This window comes from Lathyrus oleraceus, chromosome 1, assembly GCF_024323335.1.
Source record: "Lathyrus oleraceus cultivar Zhongwan6 chromosome 1, CAAS_Psat_ZW6_1.0, whole genome shotgun sequence".
NCBI lineage: Eukaryota > Viridiplantae > Streptophyta > Magnoliopsida > Fabales > Fabaceae > Lathyrus > Lathyrus oleraceus.
In genome coordinates, this window is record NC_066579.1 from 375070028 (window position 1) to 375091106 (window position 21079).

At 33.4% G+C, this 21079-nt stretch overlaps 1 protein-coding gene and 2 pseudogenes across 1 annotated transcript; all 3 read right to left on the reverse strand.

Moving 5' to 3' along the window:
- Positions 1-14434: 14434 nt before the first annotated feature.
- On the reverse strand, positions 14435-15905 carry LOC127107981 (DEAD-box ATP-dependent RNA helicase 46-like; annotated as a pseudogene).
- A 6-nt stretch (positions 15906-15911) lies between these two features.
- On the reverse strand, positions 15912-17726 carry LOC127107990 (protein ACTIVITY OF BC1 COMPLEX KINASE 3, chloroplastic). The gene is made up of 3 exons (XM_051045357.1): positions 17081-17726; positions 16741-16919; positions 15912-16076 (listed from the first exon to the last, which is right to left on the reverse strand). Exons 1-3 carry the CDS (start codon positions 17724-17726, stop codon positions 15912-15914), a joined length of 990 nt encoding a protein of 329 aa, XP_050901314.1.
- A 366-nt stretch (positions 17727-18092) lies between these two features.
- On the reverse strand, positions 18093-19150 carry LOC127137556 (hydroxyethylthiazole kinase-like; annotated as a pseudogene).
- Between the last annotated feature and the right edge of the window lie 1929 nt (positions 19151-21079).

Sequence of the window (21079 nt, forward strand, 5' to 3'; positions counted from 1 at the left end):
CTAGCCATTGAATTCTGCTGATCCTTTCATCCTCTGCAATTTCTCCATTTAACCAATGGTTCAAGGTCCTATTAAGACGTTCAAATGTTTCTATATTCCAAAGTCAGATCTTTATCGGAGGTTGCACTGCTGAAAAGATTAAATCAACATTTCTCTTGCGAATGTATCAATATTCAGACATTTTAAAGAAAATAAAATTGAAGGAAATCGAAGGAAAATGGAAGGAGGGTAAGGAGTTATATGAAAAATTATGGGAGATATGCTATGTATTTATAGATCAGCACACATGCATACGCCATTGCCTTAGGCGTACACACACACATGGCACATGCATGCGCCAAAGCATGTGGCGCCTTCACATGCATGCACCATTGCATGTGGTGCCTTTAGTGGATGCATGTGCCATTGATAAGAGTGCCTCCTTTGAATGCCAATTAGATGTGCTAGTTTAACTGACGCATAAGAAATGAAAGGTGGTTATTTCGGTAATTAATTGGAAAATTAGGTTATTTAAGTATTTAAATGAAAAAAATGGTTATTTTAAAAAACTCAAGATTTGTAAATGTCTATTTTATTAAGGTCTATCTTAATGTGTGTATATTTTAACTAAATAACTAATTCTCATATTTAAATAAATAAATATTTTATTATTATTTATTTTAATAAACTTGTTTTTAAATTATTAGCAGAATTAATTTAAAAAATAAATAATTTAAAATATATATTAAAAATTTAGAATTAAATATATTTTATAATATCTGTTTTTAATTTAAAATACAATAAATCTATATTTGATAATTTTTTTGATAAAAAGAGTATTGGGATTCTTTTAAACATATTTGACATAATAAAAATATATATTTATAATTATTTGAAAAATACTATAAGTTCTTCAAATATATGTATATATATTTTTTCTTAACATTCAAGCTAGTCACACATGCCCACTCCGTATTCTAGCGTATCGAAACAACTCATGTTCGAACATTCAACCCGAACAAATTCACAATTGGGAAAGAAGTGAAAAGACTCCATAGTCTCCACTAACTTAGAGTTTTCTAAGTTAGCTTTACAATGCAAGAAACGATACTCCAATCCGATTTACGAAACATAAGTTATGTAGAAATAAAAAATAACAGTTAGAGAAAATCTGCCTTATGATTCCAAGCACATATAAAATTTGATTTGAATCAATTCAGTCAGAGATGAAACATTAGAAAATGATTTGAATCAAGTATAAAATTTGATTTGAATCAGTTCATCAAGTACAAATCTATGATTCGAATCATTTCTATCATAATCCAAACAAAAGGCTTCTGGTTTGACTTAGAACTTCTCTGATTTGAATCAAACTAGTGAAATTCAATATTTTCATATTTTTTCATGGTTTTCTCAATCAAATCCAAAGGAGGGAATACTTACATTCAAGTCCTAAGGATAATTACATGTTAGGGAAAGATATGGATCAAACATGCAATAATCCTTTCATGCATTTTTTTCAGGAAATCTTATCACTACCATATATCAGATTCATGATGTTCTAAGGGTATTCATTACAACCAAAAGTTGTTCTACACTAACTAAATTCTCAAATTCACTAACATATCATGAACAAGAGTCATATTTCCAACATGCGTGCACAAGTGATGACACATTTTACAATAGAGTCAAGTAGATGTTATACTTTATTAGATGTTTCACAAACCCTTTACCCAACATGCAAATCCCATTATTCTCCCCCAATATCTTAACTAAGGTTCACCTAAATGATTAGTGGATGATGATAAATCAAGATGAAGTTGATGATAGTTGCAAGATGAAATGAGCTTGGTGTCGAATTATTGAATTCTCTCATTCTTTCCCTTGCTTTCACAGTTTTCTCACCCTTCCTCTTGTCCTCAAAGTATGAATCTTGCCTTCAAAGAACAAGGAAGGAATTCTACACTAGCTCAAATCCCTATTTAAGAGGAAAATGACTTGTATACCCTTTCCACCTAATTAGCTCAACCTCAAAGAAATTTCCAATTAGTAGAAAATGGTACCACTTCCTAATTAATCTCATTAATAAATCATTAGCACGTTAATTGGTTTGGAGTCGTACCGGGGTGTTACAAATAAATGCATATCTAGAGACCTAATGAACCAGACAAAAGGCTTTTTAATTTTTTGTGTGTTTTGGTTGAATTTCTATATTAATTTTTTCTTGTAATTGACAATGATGAAAATGACATCTCTGCAACTTCAGGTTTTCATTGGGTTTGAAAGAAGATATTAAGTTGTTGAGAATAATGAGCAAGGGAGAAAACAAATGGCTTTTGAAATAAAAATGTCTTGCTTTTTGGGTGTGGTAGCCCCTTGCAAATTGCAACGGTAATAATGTCATTCACTGCACTCACCAACTTTCAGCTTCCTTGGAAAAGTGCAAGCGTACTGCGTGAGGGTACCCCTCGCAAACTCAACAATCAAAATATGTTAAGGGTAGCACCTCACAAAATTCAATACAACTCTGATGACACAACTTCTTTTGTCTGAATGGGTAGGGAACTATATTCCCAATTGTGTAGGATTACCCCTCACAAAAACAAATGTGGTAGTTTGCTTGGGGCTAACCCTCGCAAACCTTCATCCACTTACCACCTACAGCATTTGAATAAATGTTGGTTTCCCACCTCAAGTCTAGTTAGGGGTGACCCCTTAGACACTTATTTATTTTATTTTATTTCTTTGCTCTATTGCAAGGGGTATCCTCTCATAATAATGTTTTTTTGTTTTATTTTGCCAAAGACTACCCCTAGCAAAGCATGTTTTTTTAATGAGGTGATTAACTCCACCCAAAAAACTTCTGTCTATAGACAATTTTCTTGCAGTGTCTTAGAGTCTCTTTCATAAGCTTTTGAATTTTTGTACCTTTAATTTTAAGATTTAAAGTCGTATAAAAAAACAAATTTTTATAGCTATTTATTTTTTGCAAATAAAAGACATCCAAATATTATTTAGAACAAAAGTCTTATTACACGCTTCTCTTTTATTTCTTTTGCCATAACACTAATCTTATTTTACACATCTAGTCCTATTTTTTAATAATATGTTCTATCTTTCTTTTGCCATAACACTAGTCTTATTTTACAAATCTAGTCCTATTTTTTAATAATATGTTATATTTTTCTTTTGCGATAACACTAGTCTTTTCTGGGCAAATAAAAAACATACGAATATTGTTTATATCAAAAGTCTTATTACATGCTTCTTTCTTGATAAAAGAACACGTTCCTATTTTTTTGCTTTTGCCATAATACTAGTCTTCTTTTACACATCTAGTCCTATTTATTAATGATAAGTATTATGTTTGGTCGTTTTTTTTTCTCTTCTTAGAGTAACCAGTTGTCATCCATTGATTTTAAATTGTAAGTTGCTTTCAATTTATTATTTCTCACATCATCCTACATTTATAAGTCAAAGTCTTTTATTTATGACATTTTTTGGCCAAAATCTTTTATATATATTCCTTTTCATTATTTTAGGATGATCGGCCAAATATATTTCATTAGTTTATACCAAAAAAAAAATATATATATATATATATATATATATATATATATATATATATATATATATATATATATATATATATATATATATATATATATATATATATATAATGTGAATGAGATACAAATTGAAATTAATTGCCACCTTGCAAGAAAGTTAACTTTGAATAAGAAAAGAACAATTTTTTTATAATATTCTTTTTCATTAAGAACATGACAAAAGTAATATAAATAATAAAAATATAATAGAGAAATTAATATTAATATTTTTAATATATTAGATAATGACATATAAATTATTAAATTGGTAAAATAAATTGTTAAAATAAAATATACAGGAGTAACATATTATGGGTAGCATAGAAAAGAGAGTATATTATTAAATTTAGTCATATTGTCACGCTTTTCATTAAGAACATGACAAAAGTAACATAAATTGTTAAAATAAAATATACAAGAGTAACATATTGTGGGTAGCATAGAAAAGAGAGTATATTATTAAGTCTAGTCATATTGTCAAGTTTATTTATGAAAATGCGTCTCCATTTGAAATGTATCCCTATTACAAGGACATAAAGAGTTGGACATTTACAAACCCCTGGCAAAATAATTCCCTAGCAAATTTGCATTATAATATTAAAATAAGTGATACAATACCATTTAATAAATGTTTAACTAAATATTTATTTTAAAATTTTCTAATAATATAACTAAAATTAGAAAAAAGTAATAAAAAAATTCAATTTTAAAATTCATAAATATAAAAAATTTAGTTATAAAATTTTAAAACTAAATATTTAATTAGTAAAATAAATAATGCAAATTTATAATTATTACATAAAATTCAGAACATCATATACTCAATTATCCGAGTCATCCTCTTCGTTCTCGTATTGCTCTCCTTTCCCGCATATCCTCTACCTCGGCCATCTATCCCAAAACATCCATATCCACCACCTAATGATTGGTTTAACATCGAGTTCATAAATTGTTCAAATTTTAGTGCGTAGACTTTTGTAATTTGTGATGATTCCTAGAGCTCCAAATGTTTTCTCATCATCTTACCCTCTACATCTAAATATTTTTTTTTCTCATTTCTTCCATTTTTGTCTGTCTTGCTGCCCCACGTGCTGCCTCACTTTGTGCTAATTTTCTCACAGTTTTTGCCATTTCAACGGTAAGCATCGATGGTCAATACGATCTTTCTCCATCAACAATTCACAAGGTCAAACACATATCCCATGACTTGAAATTTGTAGTCTACTCTTAAAGTTAAAGCGTAAATGTCTCTAAAAACCTGACTAACTTTTGTAAGTGGATTAAGCAGAGGGTTGGGGAGTGAACTGAACACAATCAGAAGCGATCATTCCATTAAAACATGACAATCGTGACTTTTCATTCCATGTAACTTCCCTATCTTGACTTTATAGCACACCTTGCTAATTTAGAAGAATAACCATCAGACATTCTCAACTCATTTTTCCACTGGAAGAATACTTTAGCTTCTTCGAGAGTTACAGTGTAATTATCCTTGGGTTTAATAATTTTCCATTAGGTGGGTATCAACTCCAATTATTTTCAATTACACCATTTTTCTAAGTCTTCTCTAGCCTTCTTATTATGTTTTGTCTTTCCTTGGACATCTATTGGTGTGTAAAATACATTATCAAAAAAATTCTTCTCAATATGCATAACATAAAGATTTTGTCGCAACAAAGTATCCTTCCAATAAGGAAGGTCCCAAAATATACTTCTTTTTGTCCAACTATGGGTGACCTTGTATTCTGGAATTATGCAAGCTTTTCCATAATTAGTGAATTTTTGTAGGTCATAAACTATGTTCCGTACTTCATTCGGTGACAGTCGAGGTGATGACATATCTGTTATTTTTTCACCTTTTAAAAAAACATTCTTATTTCTCCAATCCACAATCTATTCAAATCATCAATCAAAGGTTACAAATATACATAAATTCTAGCTCTTGGACTAGACAGTTCTGGAATGAGGCATATAAAAAAGATGTAAGGTTTTGTGTTGCACATCCAAGGAGAGATATTCTAAGGGGTAACAATAACATGCCAACACGAATTTGCAATTGTGGATGCTTGTATATATGGAGTAAAACAATCAAAGCATAATCCAAGTCTAACATTTATGGCATCTACAACAAAATCAGGATGTATTCGATCAAAGTATTTCCATGTTTCACCATGAAATGGATGTCTCATCATGCCTGAACTAATTATGTTTGTATGATGCCATGTCATTTGATTTGCACTATATATTTATGCAAACATTATCTGCAATATGGGTATTATTTCCAAATAGAATGTGTGTTTGACTGCCACTCATTTTTGCTTTCGATATATGACTTCACCACAAGCTAAATACCCTGGAATCTTACAAAACTCACATTCCTCCAATGATCCATCATTTGTACCAAATCCATTATCATAAAACAACATGCAACCTTCAATTCAACAATCAATTTTTTTACTTCTAACCCCAACTATGACACCATTCTCATCTTATCATAGCACTTTGTAGGCATGTTTTATTTCACAAAAGTAGCATCAAACATCATTTTAGCAAGGAATTTCAAAAACTTATTAGATACGTTCTAGTTTGACTTAGCAGCCAATAGTCTCACACACATTGATAGTCTAGAGTTTGAGGACCCCTCAAACAATGGCCTATTAATTTCTTTCAAAAACTAATAAAACTTTTGCGCTTTCTTATTCAGGAGCTCTTCCACATCAAAATCTTGAAGTTCGTCATATGCAACATTCACCTCAAATGCATCACCGACCATTTCATCTATTAGATTAAATTGTTCCTTATATTGCATATGAAATTGACTTCTTAAAGCCTCTGTATTTATCTCTGGTTCAACATGCGATAATTTTTCTCAGTAAGATTTCCAAACCCAATTATTTTTCTTAAAACCCACTTTCTCCAAGTGACGTTTCACCTCCTTTGGATCACTAATTTTATATCTGCAACCATACATTAAACACATACATTTTACTCCTATTTCATTTCAATAACATTCTTGAACAAACGCCAATGTGATAAACAGTTTAACACCTTCCTTAAAATATGGTAGTACTGATAAAATTTCATACTGCAAATGAACAATAATGTTGTCATTTGAATTTTTAAAAGGGGATATGATCTATTAACCAATGTTTTTAATTTTGGTCAATTAAATCAAATAACTAATATATATTTAACGATAACAAAAATATTAACTAACAAATAACATACATTTAAAGTAGAAACACAACTTAGTAATTAATTAACAAACTAACATACAACAAAGGTAATAAATTAATTTATTAACATACCAAAATAATAATTCAAACTAATTTATTAACATACCAAGATAATAATAAACAAACTAACCTACAACAAATTAGCAGACAACAAACAAACCTACAACAAACTAGCATACAACAAAACTAATTTATTAATACCAAGATAATAACAAACTAGCATACAACAAATTATTTTTTATTAACATACAACAAAATTAATTCTTTAACATACAAAGAAAATAACTCAAACTATATTTTTATTACATTACATTCTTACAAACAAATAATCTATTTTTTCAATATGAACTAATTTATTTAAAAAATTGTCTTGAAAAAAATTATAAAACCCAAAATATATCTTTTAAATATATTATCTATATTTTTTAATTTAGTTACTCTAGTGTATTTATTTTGAACTAATTCTCATTTTTAAATAAATTTATATTTTATTACATTTTTATAATAAATCTGTTTTAAATTATTAACAGTAAATATTTAAAAAATATTTAAAGTATATATTAAAAATTTAGAACTAAGTGTATTTTATAATATATGTTTTTAATTAAAAAACAATAAATCTACTTTTGGTAAAAACTTAGATAAAAGAAGTATTGTGATTCTTTTAAAATGTTTTACATAATAAATATATATATTTAAAATGATTAGAAAAACACTATAAATTTAAATATATATATATATATATATATATATATATATATATATATATATATATATATATATATATTCATAGCATTCAACATAGTAATAAATGCCCACTTTGTATTCTAGCGTATCAAAACAACTCAGGTCTGAATATTCAACCGTAACGAATAAATATATGGGTAACAAATGAAAAAACACCATAGTCTCCACTAAGTTATAGGACTCTAAGTTAGCTTTACAACGTAAGAAAAGACACTCCAATACAAGTTACGGCACATAAGTTATGAAGAAATCAAAAATAACATTTTGACAAAATCTGCGTTATGATTCAAATCAAGTATAAAATTTGATTCGAATCAATTATGTCAGAGATGAAACATCAGAAAAATGATTCGAATAAACCCAGCCAATAAAACATCTATGATACAAATCATTTGTACCAGAATCCAACCAAAAACACAAGGGTACTGCATGGAGGCATCCCTCGCAAACTCAACAGTCAAAGTTTACTGAGGGTAATGTCTCACAAGATTCAAAGTAGTTCAGATGACACAACTACTTTTCACCGAATGGGGTAGAAAATTATATCCCCTATTGTGTGGGGATATATATATCCCCTCCAAAATACAAACGTGATAGTTTGCTTGGGGCTACCCCTTGTAAACCTTCATTCACTTACCCCCTAAAACATTTGAGTAAATGTTGGTTCTCCAACACATGTGTTGTGATGGTTGACTCCTTTACACTTGTTTATTTATTTATCTTTTTCTCATTATGAGGGATATCCCCTCATAAATAATGTTTTTTTTGGATTTCTGATTTGCTAAAAATTTCCTCAACAAAGTATGTTTTCTAGTGAGGTGGTTAACCCCACAGAAAAAAAACTCTTCGCTATACACAATTTTCTTGCAGTGTCTTACCGTCTCTTTCATAAGCTTTTGACTTTTTGTACAATTGTTTTTAAGATTTAAAGTCATATATTCTTTATTTTTTCAATGGCCTAAATTCCATTTGTACTCTTTTATTTGAGGTTTATTGTGTCAAATCTTGCTCTCACTTTTTTTTATATAGCCCTATCGCTGCTTCTAAAAAAAAGGAATAATTTGTTATAGTTATTTATTTTTTGCAATTGTAAGCAGAGATAAAGTTTTAATTTTAGGTTTATTTTTAATTTTTCACTCAAGGCATTATAAAGTTTTACAATCGTAAGCAGAGAATGTCATGTTTATACCAAAAAACATATAAATGATGTGAATGAGATGCGAATTGAAATTAATTGCCATCTTGCAAGAAAGTTAACTTTGAACAAGAAAAGAGCATGTTTATTTTATTTTATAACACTGTTTTTCATTAATAACATGACAAAAATAATAAATATAATAAAAGTATAATAGAGAAATTAATATTAATATTTTATATATAATAGATAATGACATATAAATTATTACAAATATTTTTATTAAAACAAAATATACAAATATAACATATTGTGGGTAGCATAAAAAAGAAAATAAATTATTAAATTTAGTCAAATTGTCAATTTTATTTATGAGAATGTGTCTCCATTTGAAATGTATCCCTATAAAAAGGACATAAAGAGTTGGAGATTTACAAACATCCTTATTACATTTTCATAAAAGAATTTCGAGTCAAGATTTTCATAATGTCTATATTTAGTGAATATATTGGTGTGAAGCGATATCCAATTACTTTAGATGATTTTCCAAGTGAAATTATCAAACCCCTTAATAACAGAGTTCCACTTCATTCTATGATTTGTTAAAGAAGATCATGACCAAAATGGAAAAGGCACAGGACAATTCAAGCCAACTTGGAACATGGATTATTTCAGTCCTGAAAAGGTTGCTTTTTTTCCTACTAGTTGTTTCATTTTAATTTTATTTTGTATCTATGTTATGTTTTGACGAGTGAACGTCTTCTGTTTTATGTATGTAAATTCGTTTTACGTCTCTTTATATCAATATCATGTGTGCTTTGAAGAGTATATATATATATATATATATATATATATATATATATATATATATATATATATATATATATATATATATATATATATATATATATATATTATATATATATATATATATATATTCTATTCCTTTTACATAAGTAACACTACAACAAAAAAATCCCATTTACTTCAGGTTAATCTCGGTTTGAGATAGCGAAAGGCAACATGAAATATGCTTCATCTTTTATTTCGGTCGAGGTTCCTCCTAACGAAAAAATTTAATGATCATCTATTCGATCCACAATAATTATATTTTTAATATTTTTAAATTTGGATGGTGTGCCCTACATTTTATTCCGGTTATAAGAAAATCTAGGTAATAAAGGATATTATTATCTTGGTTTATTATTTAACCGAGAGAAAATAATTATTATTTAAATTTTTATGTAATTTCATTTTAATTTGAATTACAAAATCTTTTGTTCCCAATTTTGAAATAGAAAGAAAGATTATACATTTTGTCCATTTAACAAACGAAATTTCTAAAACAAAAATATTATACAAAAAATATTCATTATTTTCACTAATTGCAAATAAAAAATGGCACACACCTTGTAATGTTACAACAAAATTAAAATAAATTATTAGTAAACAAAATCAATAACAAAAAGGAAATTTCTTCTAGGTCATCCAAACATTCTTGTATGTGATTTTTAATCGGTCATTGAGCGCCTAAAATTTGAACTACATTTAAAATCAATTAGGATAATCAACAACAACAACAACATTAAATCTTTAAACCATTAATCTTAGCAGCAGTAGCAACAACAACAACACCATTCAAAATCCAATCTTCAACAATAACTTTTAACTTTAATATCAATCACATGCATCATATAACACTTACTTCCGTGGTTTTTAACTTTTTTTACTTTTACTTCTAAAATCATGCAACATAGGGTATCCTTAGACATCTCTAAATGTTGGAAAAATATAAATATTAATTAAAAGAATAATAAAGCAAATTGAATAAATATGCATTACTAAGTGAAATAAAATATTTACTTACTAGTTTTCTCATATCCCCTCTTGATGATCATGACGAATAACATGCACATCGTCTGAATTATTTTCTTCGGATGAGAGACATACATGTGTTGCAAAAGAAAGGATATCAAAACATAAATCTTTATTTTCATCACTATCAGGAATATGTTTTCCTTAGAGAATAATGAATCATATTGTGTTACAAGTACCAGTGACATAAAAAACTAGTTTTTCTTGGGACTCCATGATGAATGTTTTATTCATATAATTTTTCTTTCGAAGATCAATCCGTGTGAATCATAATTCATCGGTTTCTAAATCAGAGTTATTGTCAATCCACTTGCACTATAATAAAGACACTTTAAAAATAACATAATCAATCTAAAAAATCTCCTCAATGACTCCAATGTATGCTCTAGATGCTAGTACAAGATTGTTATCTTTGGAACTAGAGATGTACATGGATTTAACTTCAACCATAATACCACTATTTTGTATGGTACTATGATTGTCCTTTTATTTTGTATAGAATAAAAATTTAGTAATGTCATATGCACTCCAAGTTATTACATTAAATTAGGCATATATGACCTCCATTTAATTTTCTTTGATGTCTACTCTCTCTAGAAACTCTTTCAATAAACCAAGTCATGAAAGTGTTGTTATACTCCTTCAACATCAATTTTCATTCATATGACGTAATATTCTTAGATTTCATGTTAAGGAAGTAGATGTAAAGCAAATGGAGAAGCTAAACAATCTACTGATTAATTTTTTAGCCCAATTCTAGAGAAAGATCTTTCTTCATTTCCTCCAATAGATCACAAGGGAAACAATATATTGGTTCCAAATGTGCATAGAAACAATTCTCAAGAAAATTTTCAAATGGATGTTATAGACAAATGTCAAACCAGAGCTTCATACCATTATCTCATAACAAACTCAGACATCAAAAGAAGACTCATCATAGATCACATAGGCAACAATATATTGGTTGCAAATTGTCGCACCTCGAAAAAAAATGGGGATACGACTTCAAAGCGAAGCGTGATCGCACACTCGCAATGATGGACTAAACAGAGTCGCCACCGAACTTTATTTATTCCTAAAAAGGAAAGGGGAAATATTGATAAAACCCAGGACAAAAGAAAGGATAAGATATGGTCATCGCAACCAATATCAGGGTTCGGGAGTCGATTACGCAAGGGGAAGGTATTAGCACCCCTCACGTCCGTTGTACTCAACGGGAACCATTAGGTCAGTTGTGTGTGTTAATGTTAGTTTGAAATGTTAGGCTTTTCGAATTTATTAAGTGGGAAAGTAAGAATAAAAGAAAAGAAAATGTTTTTGGATTTTTGACGAAGGACTAAACCTAAGTTTTTTATTAGTGGGCCTGACAAGATTTATAAATCCTGCTCCTACGTATCTCAAAAGAGAAATCAAGGCTTACGTAGTTCTTGGTAGAAAAATGTTTGTTTGTTGGTCGATTTTAGCGAAAGTCATACTGTATTAATCGACGAAAACACTATTTTACCCAAAACAGATGAGGAGTGAACGCATACCACGCATCGAACGGATTTACAAATCTACATTCGGAAAAGCGTCATTTATCTCTACTCAACAATCGTGGCCGAAACATTGTTTTGTATCTCTTAAGACAATATATCTTTCATTTATGAAAAAGGGTTTGATTGGTCGCACGGCGGCGAGAAAAAGGGTTTGATTAGTTGGATGTGTTTTGAGTGATGGCGAGAACTTGGATGAGCGAGATATACATCTCGAATCCTAGCCTCAGGAGTGCATGGTATACACCATGTTCCATTTCCATCTTTATTAGAAAAAGATTAAGATATGAATTAAGTATTTTGGACTTTGATTGAGAAAGGGTTTGAAGAAACCGCATTGACAATTTTAGACGATGGCGAGAGTTAAGATTGGCGAGGCATACGTCTCGAATCTTAACCTCAGGAGTGCATGGTATACACCATGTTCCATTTCCACCTTTATTGAAAGAGTCTTAAATAAGATTTAGGTATTTTGAGTTTTGTTGTGAAAATGACTTGACCTAGATCAAGTATTGATGGACGTTTGAGAAAGATTTGAATGAGTGTTGGATAGAGCAAAGTGGATAAATTGGATGATGGCGAGAGTTAGGATTGGCGAGATATACATCTCGAATCCTAACCTCAGGAGTGCGCGGTATACACCACGTTCCAGTTCCATCTTTATTGAAAAAAGTATTTAGATAGGGATTAATATTTTTTGAGTTTTTATTAGAGAAAATGGCTTGACGTTGAATCAAGCGTTTGATGAAAGTTTGAAAGAAATGGAATGGAATATGAGGAAGAAATGAGTTGATTTGTTTATTGAGAAAACACTCGACGTTGGATCGAGTCATATTTTTTTGTATTTTCTAGAAATGGTGGATTTTAATCTTGTGTTAGTAGCTAACTAAACAGTCGAGCAATAAAGAAAATAAAACAGTAAAATTATTACACATCGGGGAGTGGGGTACATTTTGTCAAATGGGGATTCAAAATATTGGAATAATTAAATCGGGCCCAAACAACAAATAATGCAATGTATGAGTGCAAGTGCAAAAAAAACTGTCTCATTGTAAGAAGGCCCAAGAGTAAGCCATGTGAAAATAACACAACAAGTTATATTTACAAGACACTTAAAAATTAAATCGAAAAAAAGATAAAATCGGGATTTGCACGGATGGACATTGAGGAACACACAAAAACCTAAATAATGTGCTCAAAGCCGGTTTGCACATATTGACAACAATTGAAATGTCATATGCGATTAATCGAAACGCGGCGAAATACTATCAATATATCGATAAAAATAATCATGGATAAATAACAAGAAAATTGCCAAATCCATAAATTAAAAATCGATGTTTAAGCAATAAATCAAGGACAAATATTAAAATCAACAAGTATCTAGAAAATGAGAATAATGAAAAAAAAATAAAAAGAGTAAAAAATAGAAATAAAATACATAGGAAAATAAAACAAAATGGAAAATGTAAAAAAGGTGGGGTACAAGGTATCGAACTCGTACCCTAGGGTTTGCCAACCCACACCCTTACCAACTCAGCCAATGCCATATGTTAATATTAACTTGTATTTATTAATATATATTCAAAACATGTGTTGCAATGATTAAATAAAAACAAGTTAACAAACTGGAAGCATTAGCAGCAGATATGAATCAAACAGAAAATAGAAAACCACTGATTACCTACTAAGTCGAAGACGGAAGGAGCTACGTGAGCTGCTTAAAAACCGTGTTGCCGTGAGTTGGCTTGTTCACCGAGTCCTGTAGCTTTGACCTTCCAGCATTAATCCGGCGCAAAGAGTATGGTGTGGGGATTCAGCTGGCAGATGGTGATAACGGTGACGGAGTTTCACAGTAGCTGGATCAAAACGAAAATGGAAGGGGTGGTTCAACGGAAGGTTTTTTTTTGTGTGAACCGTCTTCTTCTTTCTAGGGTTTTTCGGCCGCCTCCCGTTAGTGAACAGTGGCCTCCTATTATATATCTCTCATCTCCTCTGCTCTCTGCTCTGTTTCCTGCTGTGTTGCTGAGCTTCCTCAGAGTAGTGGGAAGTGTCTGTACGGAGGGTGCTGGGAGGTTTTGAATTTTGTCCTTATTCCAGCTTGTGGTCCCCTTCTCAGTTCTCTTTCATTTCCAAAACTTCATTGTTGGTAAGAACAAATCACCACAGTAACTCACTTGAATATGTGTTTTCGCTTTTTTTTTGGAATTGGACTAATTTTATGTGGTGTTGTTGACTTGGAGTAAAACATCTCTTTTTTGCAGGGATTTGATAGCTCGTGGATGATGGAAGCACTTCTTTGAACAAGTTAGAAAAGTAAACTTTGGATTGTTGTTGTCGGCGGCAAGCAACTGCTCCAACACTGTGAATATCATAGACTGATTTTAAACCTTCTTGATCGGACCTATCAGGATTATCCAGTTTACAAAAATCAGTTGTCACGCGACCATTGTTTAGCTCTTCACTAAGAAGAAAAAGATAGCCCAGACGATTCCACATCAAATTACAGCTAGGGAACATGTGCAGTGCTTTCTTCTATAGGGAAGTCGTAGTTGACAACCATTATAATGACTTTGGCGTCCATTCCACGAGCAGCAACATCTGTAGCTACAAGTACAGGAGTCCTTCCACTTCGAAACTGATTCAACACATGATCCCTATCAGCCTGAGATTTATCCCCATGTATAGCAGCAGCTCCAAACTGGCGTGTAAGATTACAAGCAAGTTGGTCACACATTTCCTTGGTAGAACAAAAAATAATTATCTTTGATCCTTGATCCCGTGACCGTAAAATACTTTCCAGTCGCCGCTGCTTCTCCATATGTGCCAAAACTTCAATATGCTGAGTAATGGACTTGTTAGCAACAAGCTCATCTACGTTGCCAATGTTCACTTGGACAGGATTGACAAACAGGTCAGCTGCAATTTTCCTAACCTCTTTAGGCCAAGTTGCCGTAAACATAAGAGTTTGCCTGCGAGCGGGCACGCCGTTCATAATATTCCTAATTTGAGGTTCAAAACCCATGTCCAGCATCCTGTCTGCCTCGTCTAGGACTAGGTAAGAGACCTGGTGTAGACTGATTCTCCTCATCTCAAGAATATCATTCAAGCGACCAGGTGTGGCTACCAAAATATCCACTCCGCGGTCAATATCTCTCAATTGAGGACCCTCTGGTGCTCCTCCGTACGAACAAGTGCCGGCAATTCTTGATGTTTTACTAAACTTCACAGCTTCATCTTGAATTTGTGTTGCCAACTCCCTTGTTATTATTAATGCGCTTGAGGTGAATAAATCCTGGAAGTAAATACCCCAAGGTTTTCCTTGAACCTGTTTTAGCAATGGCAACTATATCTTTACTTATAAGGGCAATGGGCCACGATTGTGCCTGCATTGGAGTTGGGGCTGAGAACCAGCATTTTGTACCTCTTTAAGAATCTCAGATGGAAATCCAGAAGACGCAAATGACGTAACAGGTGGAGGCACATTATCTCCCGTAACAGTGATCTCATGACGACGTCTATAAGCCTCTAAAGTTAATGCAGGTCCCGTATCTGATGCTACGTGACCTTTGACAGAACTAAGATTTCCAGTAACATGTGTTCCATTTGCAACATTATTATGAGAACTATTAGTGCCACCTTTGGAGCTCTGATGGCTCCGGGATCCACTTTCATCTGACCCTCCATTTCCATTCCTATCATACCTATCACTGAAATCAGGACTGCGACCACGCCCTTGAGAAGATTGTTGAACCTGGACAAAAGAGATAGGCACAGTAGAAGGCTTTGGTCGTAGTCAAAACCGTGCTCTCACACCAAACCTCTTAACAGCATCACCAACTGTGGCACTTTTAGCATTGTTTAGAAAAGAGACAAATTTACCAGCAGGATGAGACACAATTGCACAAGTGACATGATAAGTTCTTTTACATGATTTGACAGAACAGCCAAGAGCAGCTCCCTTTAGACCACATTGGGTGCATTAGAAGGTAGGATCAGACCAGGGTCCTTTCCAGATTTAAGGTCCAAGTCATGGCGGTAATTGACAATCTTATTATGATATGAGGTGCTTTTGTCGAATGATAGCCTCCAGTGGTAAGATTTTTGTTTCTTAATACCTCGCACAAGACCCTCATTTTCAGAGGCAGAAATGTGCCATTCTTTCTTTCAAATCATTTTTCCCTGTAATTGCACTTGCAGGTTTCACAACATTGAGTGGTTGCTACAGCGGCTATCAGAACCTTTGGCATCACAAAATGGAGGGCTGTCTGGTGCTGACATTATTGAGGAGTTGAGAACTCATCTTACAAATTGTATCAAAACCAAAATTTGTTCCCTCAAACTGGTATGAAGACTTATTAAATCTTTCTTCTGTTTCTGTCCATTGTAATGAGTCCATCTTGAGTACAAAAGAAAGGTCTTTGTAATTTCTTTGTTCTCATTTGGAGCTCGACATGATTGTAATGGTTTAGTAGCATGGTCTAATTATTATTATTGAACTGGTGTACACTTTATTTTGCTTGTTTGGAGATAAAACCTGCAGGATTGGCGCTGCCGTAAGACCGGATTGCAGATTGCTTCAGGTCGGAGAGGAAGATACCTTGGCATCAAGAAGCTTCCCATACCAGGTCCATGACAAACAGGGAGAGCATGCAATGCTCAGAAGTTGTGATGCAGTTGCAAAGGATGTGTAGTAGGCCAAGGGTTGCATTTGAAACCTTTGAGAAATCCTTTCCAGAACCTTCGTCTGCTGCCGCATCAACATTCAAATTGAGGGAGTTGGACTGAGTCTGGCATGACCATGCTGATCAGTATTATTGAATCTATTTACTTGCTCCATTGAACTGCCAAGATGCATACTGGCAGATTGGTTCTTCACAATAAAAAGCTGGTCCATAATTCTTGGAGAATGCTTAACTCCGTGCCGAGTTTTAGGATGACGCTGCAGGGTTCAGTTGGTTTCACCTGCACTAAACTTCTCATCTTTGAAAAGCAACTCAATAAGAGCATCTCTCAGATATGGATTTGGATTTGTTAAAAGTCGCTTAGCGAAATACGGGTATGAAGCTGCAAGCACCTTGAAGTTGGGATCGGCATTAAGTGCTAAACCTTCTAAAACAGCGAGAGACCTCAATATCAGAGCATAGTAAGCTGGGATATTAAACGGAAATTGATACAGAACATTCCCAAGACCATCCACTAGTGTCTTGAAGTTAAGTTCACTCACAGTATAATTAAGTGCGTCATCAAAAGAGTCTCTAAGTGCTGGCACAATTGGAGAAATGTCGACGTCCGGTGAAAGGAAATCAAAAGCATAGTAGTCACGAGCCATAGCTTCGTAAACTCGGTTAACCAAGTGAACAACATGACCAATTATAGCAGATCGCGCATCTTCCGGTGTCTCACTCATCATTCCGAAGTCGAGAAAAGCAAGTCTCCCATCAGGCGTTGCTAAAAGGTTCCCAGGATGTGGATCTGCATGGAAATATCCATACTCGAGTAGTTGTCGGAGGCTGCATGGTATGCCTGTATTCACAAGATCCAAGACATTCAATCCTTGTCTCTCAATAGCTTCTTGCTCACTTAGTTTGACTCCTTCGACCCAATCCATCACTAGTACCTGGCACTTGTATAATCCCAGTAAATATCAGGAACACAAATATCTGGTCTGTCGGCAAACAATTTTTTGAACCTTCGTGCATTTTGTCCCTCCTGCAGTAACCTCTAATTAAGTAGAAGTCCAACCATATAGCTTCCTCAATGCTAGGATGTTACACCTTAAGTTTGGACACTTCGGGGAAAAATAAGTTTGTGGTTGCGTATGATTGGGTGGTTTTTACTTTTCAATTACAGATGAAAATGATATTGGTCTTGTATGTTTTCAACTTTGATCGTATAATTGTGTGTGAAACCTTATTTTTAATCCCATGAATCGAACAAATCAAATGTGCAAGTACTGCATGAAGGTCTTCAGACTTCAACACGAGCTTGTGATATTAACATGAGATTGTAATGTAGCTTCGTCAAGCCCATAGAGAGCATCAATCAAGTGCATTCGTAACGACGCAGGACCTTTAGCCATCTTCATTCCTAACTCGCCGGCAACACCAAACACACCTAGTGCCGATACTGCCGCATCAAAAGTATGTCTTTTGTCAACTGCAACCAAAGGCAGTAATGAGTGCAGTGACAGAACACCCGATTGCCGTAATTTTCTTGCATCAACGCCACCCTATTGTGAGCGCCAACAACTTGATAACCACTTGTAACAAATGTCAGTAGCTCCTGACACTGCAACTACGTAACCACTTTTCTGAGCCAACAACTTTGCTGCTTCAACCGCATCCATTGAATCACGAGTATTGTCTGCACCCTTGGATGTGGGGGATTCATAGGAGGAAGGAAGAGCCATAATTTCAGAACCATTTCCTCTGATAACAGTGGGTTTGAGTATTACAAGCTGGACGCAAGCATCAAATCGGAGCGACAAGGCGGAAACAACGACGGGATCAAGAACCCAAAGGATGTCCAACTGAGAGCATAGCTTGACGACAGTAGTCACGGCGAGAAGAGACTTGGGAGAGAGTGTACCGACATTGATGCACAGAGCACTGACTCGCGGGGTGAAGTCGGGAATCTCTTGGATGGAATGAACCATTGTTGGAGACGCACCGGCGGATAAGAGAGTGTTGGCCATTAGATCCATTGAAACGAAGTTGGTTATGCATTGAATTAGCGGTGATTGAGTTCGAATTTCTGAAAGTAGCTTCCATGTTATTTTTCCTCATTCCAACCTCTTGTTGCTTTCTAGAAGACTTTCTTTCCGAACCTGGAAGGTTCCTTCGTTGATAGATGCACCGGCCACATTCTTTATAATCTCATCTGGCATGCTGTTTGGAGCAGTTTTTATTTCATGTATAATGCTATAAATTGGTTTTCCATTTTCTAAGGATACGTGATTGTTTGGATGTCTAGTCTTAGCACCAGCATGCTGCTCGAACTCATAGGCACTGAGCACTCTAGAGTAACTGCACATTGAACAACCACACAAATATCCACCGCTACTGATAATCCCTTCCAGCTCAACCTTTCCAGCATCAGAAAATGCTTTAATCTGTTTGGAAACTAATACGTGGCTTTAGTGTTTCCTCCAACAGTACTGTCTCTTCCATTTGATAAAGTAGCTCTACACAGTTCCGAAACCTCCGTCTCTGATTATGTTTGTCTTGCTGAAATTATCGGTAGCTTTGAGGATATCAACCAAAGTTAATTTCAAAAGAGGCTGCTCGAACATTGCCACGTTGATACTCAAAGGTTCCTTTGATTTTCTACTGCTCAAGAAGTAAAGATTTTGATCCAAATAACTATTCAGTTTGGTATCGCCGAGTTCCTCGGGATCATGTTGCTTCCTGCTAACCCATCAGACACTGTAATTCACTTAGTTCCACCAATTTGCCATTGAGTTGATTGTTTCCAAGGTCCAATGTAGTGAGTGAAACACAATCACCGAGCTCCATTGGAATGTTTCCAATAAGCATGTTTCCATTCAAATTAAAAAACTGAAAGACTTTGAAGACTTCCGATTTCCTTCGGGATAGTACCTTTGACACGGTTATTGCTAAGAACAAGCCTTTGTAGAATTACAGCACTCCCAATCTCCACAGGAAGTGAACCCTCCAAGTGGTTATTTGCAGCGGAAAACTCCATCAGAGTTGATAAGTTCCACAAACTAGAAGGAATCTTTCCACTGAAATTGTTGTTGTCCAAGTCCAACACCATGAAAGGAAGCTCGGAAAGGTACTTCGGAATAGAACCAACAATCTGATTGTTCATCAAAACCAACTGAGTAAGGTTCTTACAATTAACAAAAGCCTTCTCAATTGTTCCACTAAGATAGTCATCATCAAGATCCATCTCCAAAAGTGAAGCAACATTACAAAGCTCCTCAGGTATATGACCTGTCAACAAGTTGCTACTCAAACTGAGATGCTCCATCACAGAACAATTCCCAAGCTCCGGCGGAATCACACCCGAAAATCGATTCGCCGAAAGCAAACGAGAATCAACATTAGTCCATTTTCCAAGCCAAGAAGGCAAAGGTCCATGGGGAAGATTCTTTTTCAGCTGAGAAAGTTCTTATAGGAAGCGCAGAAAGCTCTTGAGGTAGTAAACCCGGAAGTGAGTTGAAAGAAAGCATCACATAAGTTAAATTTGAACAGTTTCCAAGCTCTGATGGAACTGACCCATTAAGCTCAGAAAAGACAAGGCTCAAAATTTTCAGATTTTTCAACTTCCCAATAAACTTTGGGATTGAACATTTCAAAGGGTTATAAGAAAGGTCAAGTTTAGTCAACGGTTTCAGGTTCTCCATTTCTTCAAGTAATGGACCTTCGATCAAGCAAGAAGGTGAATGGAGAAAGAATGCAAACGAGTGATTGATGGGGAAAAATTTCAGGGCCAAAATCGGGGTATGATACAAATGTTCATAGCAACAATTCTCAAGAAAAATTGCAAATGGATGTTATAGACAAATACCATTATCTTAGAATAAACTCAGACATCAAAAGGAGACTCACCCCCTGGTTTTTGCCAAGCAAAAGAACATGCAAATTGCACAATATTGTTTATGCATCTATAAAAAGAGATTTAATAGATTCAAAATTAATAATACTCAATGTTATAACTATGTTAAATCAAGTGATCCTTGTACCAAAGTCTATCCATCAACTACAATATTATTTTCCAACTATAAATTGAAAATTAAGTCATAAAAATGAACTAAAAAATATTAAGTCTTTAGCACAAAGAGCGAAAACATGTGCTTCTAGATGAGATTCTTGTAGAAAGGAAGGAAATAAGAAACCACAGTCACATCTTACAGCTAAATCGAAAGTTGTTGCTCTAATATAGCAAATTTTTTGGTCTGATCTTCATCAAAACAACAGAATAACAATGCAATTTCTA

Excerpts from the sequence above, each read along its gene's own strand:
- LOC127107990 (XM_051045357.1), bottom strand. The coding sequence starts at position 17,726 with ATGGATTGGGTCGAAGGAGTCAAACTAAGTGAGCAAGAAGCTATTGAG. Across the intron at positions 16,920-17,080 it reads AGATGAGAAGTTTAGTGCAG|CATGGTCATGCCAGACTCAG; the intron begins GTGAAACCAACT and ends AATACTGATCAG. Across the intron at positions 16,077-16,740 it reads CCCTGTTTGTCATGGACCTG|GGAGCTGCTCTTGGCTGTTC; the intron begins GTATGGGAAGCT and ends TGTGGTCTAAAG.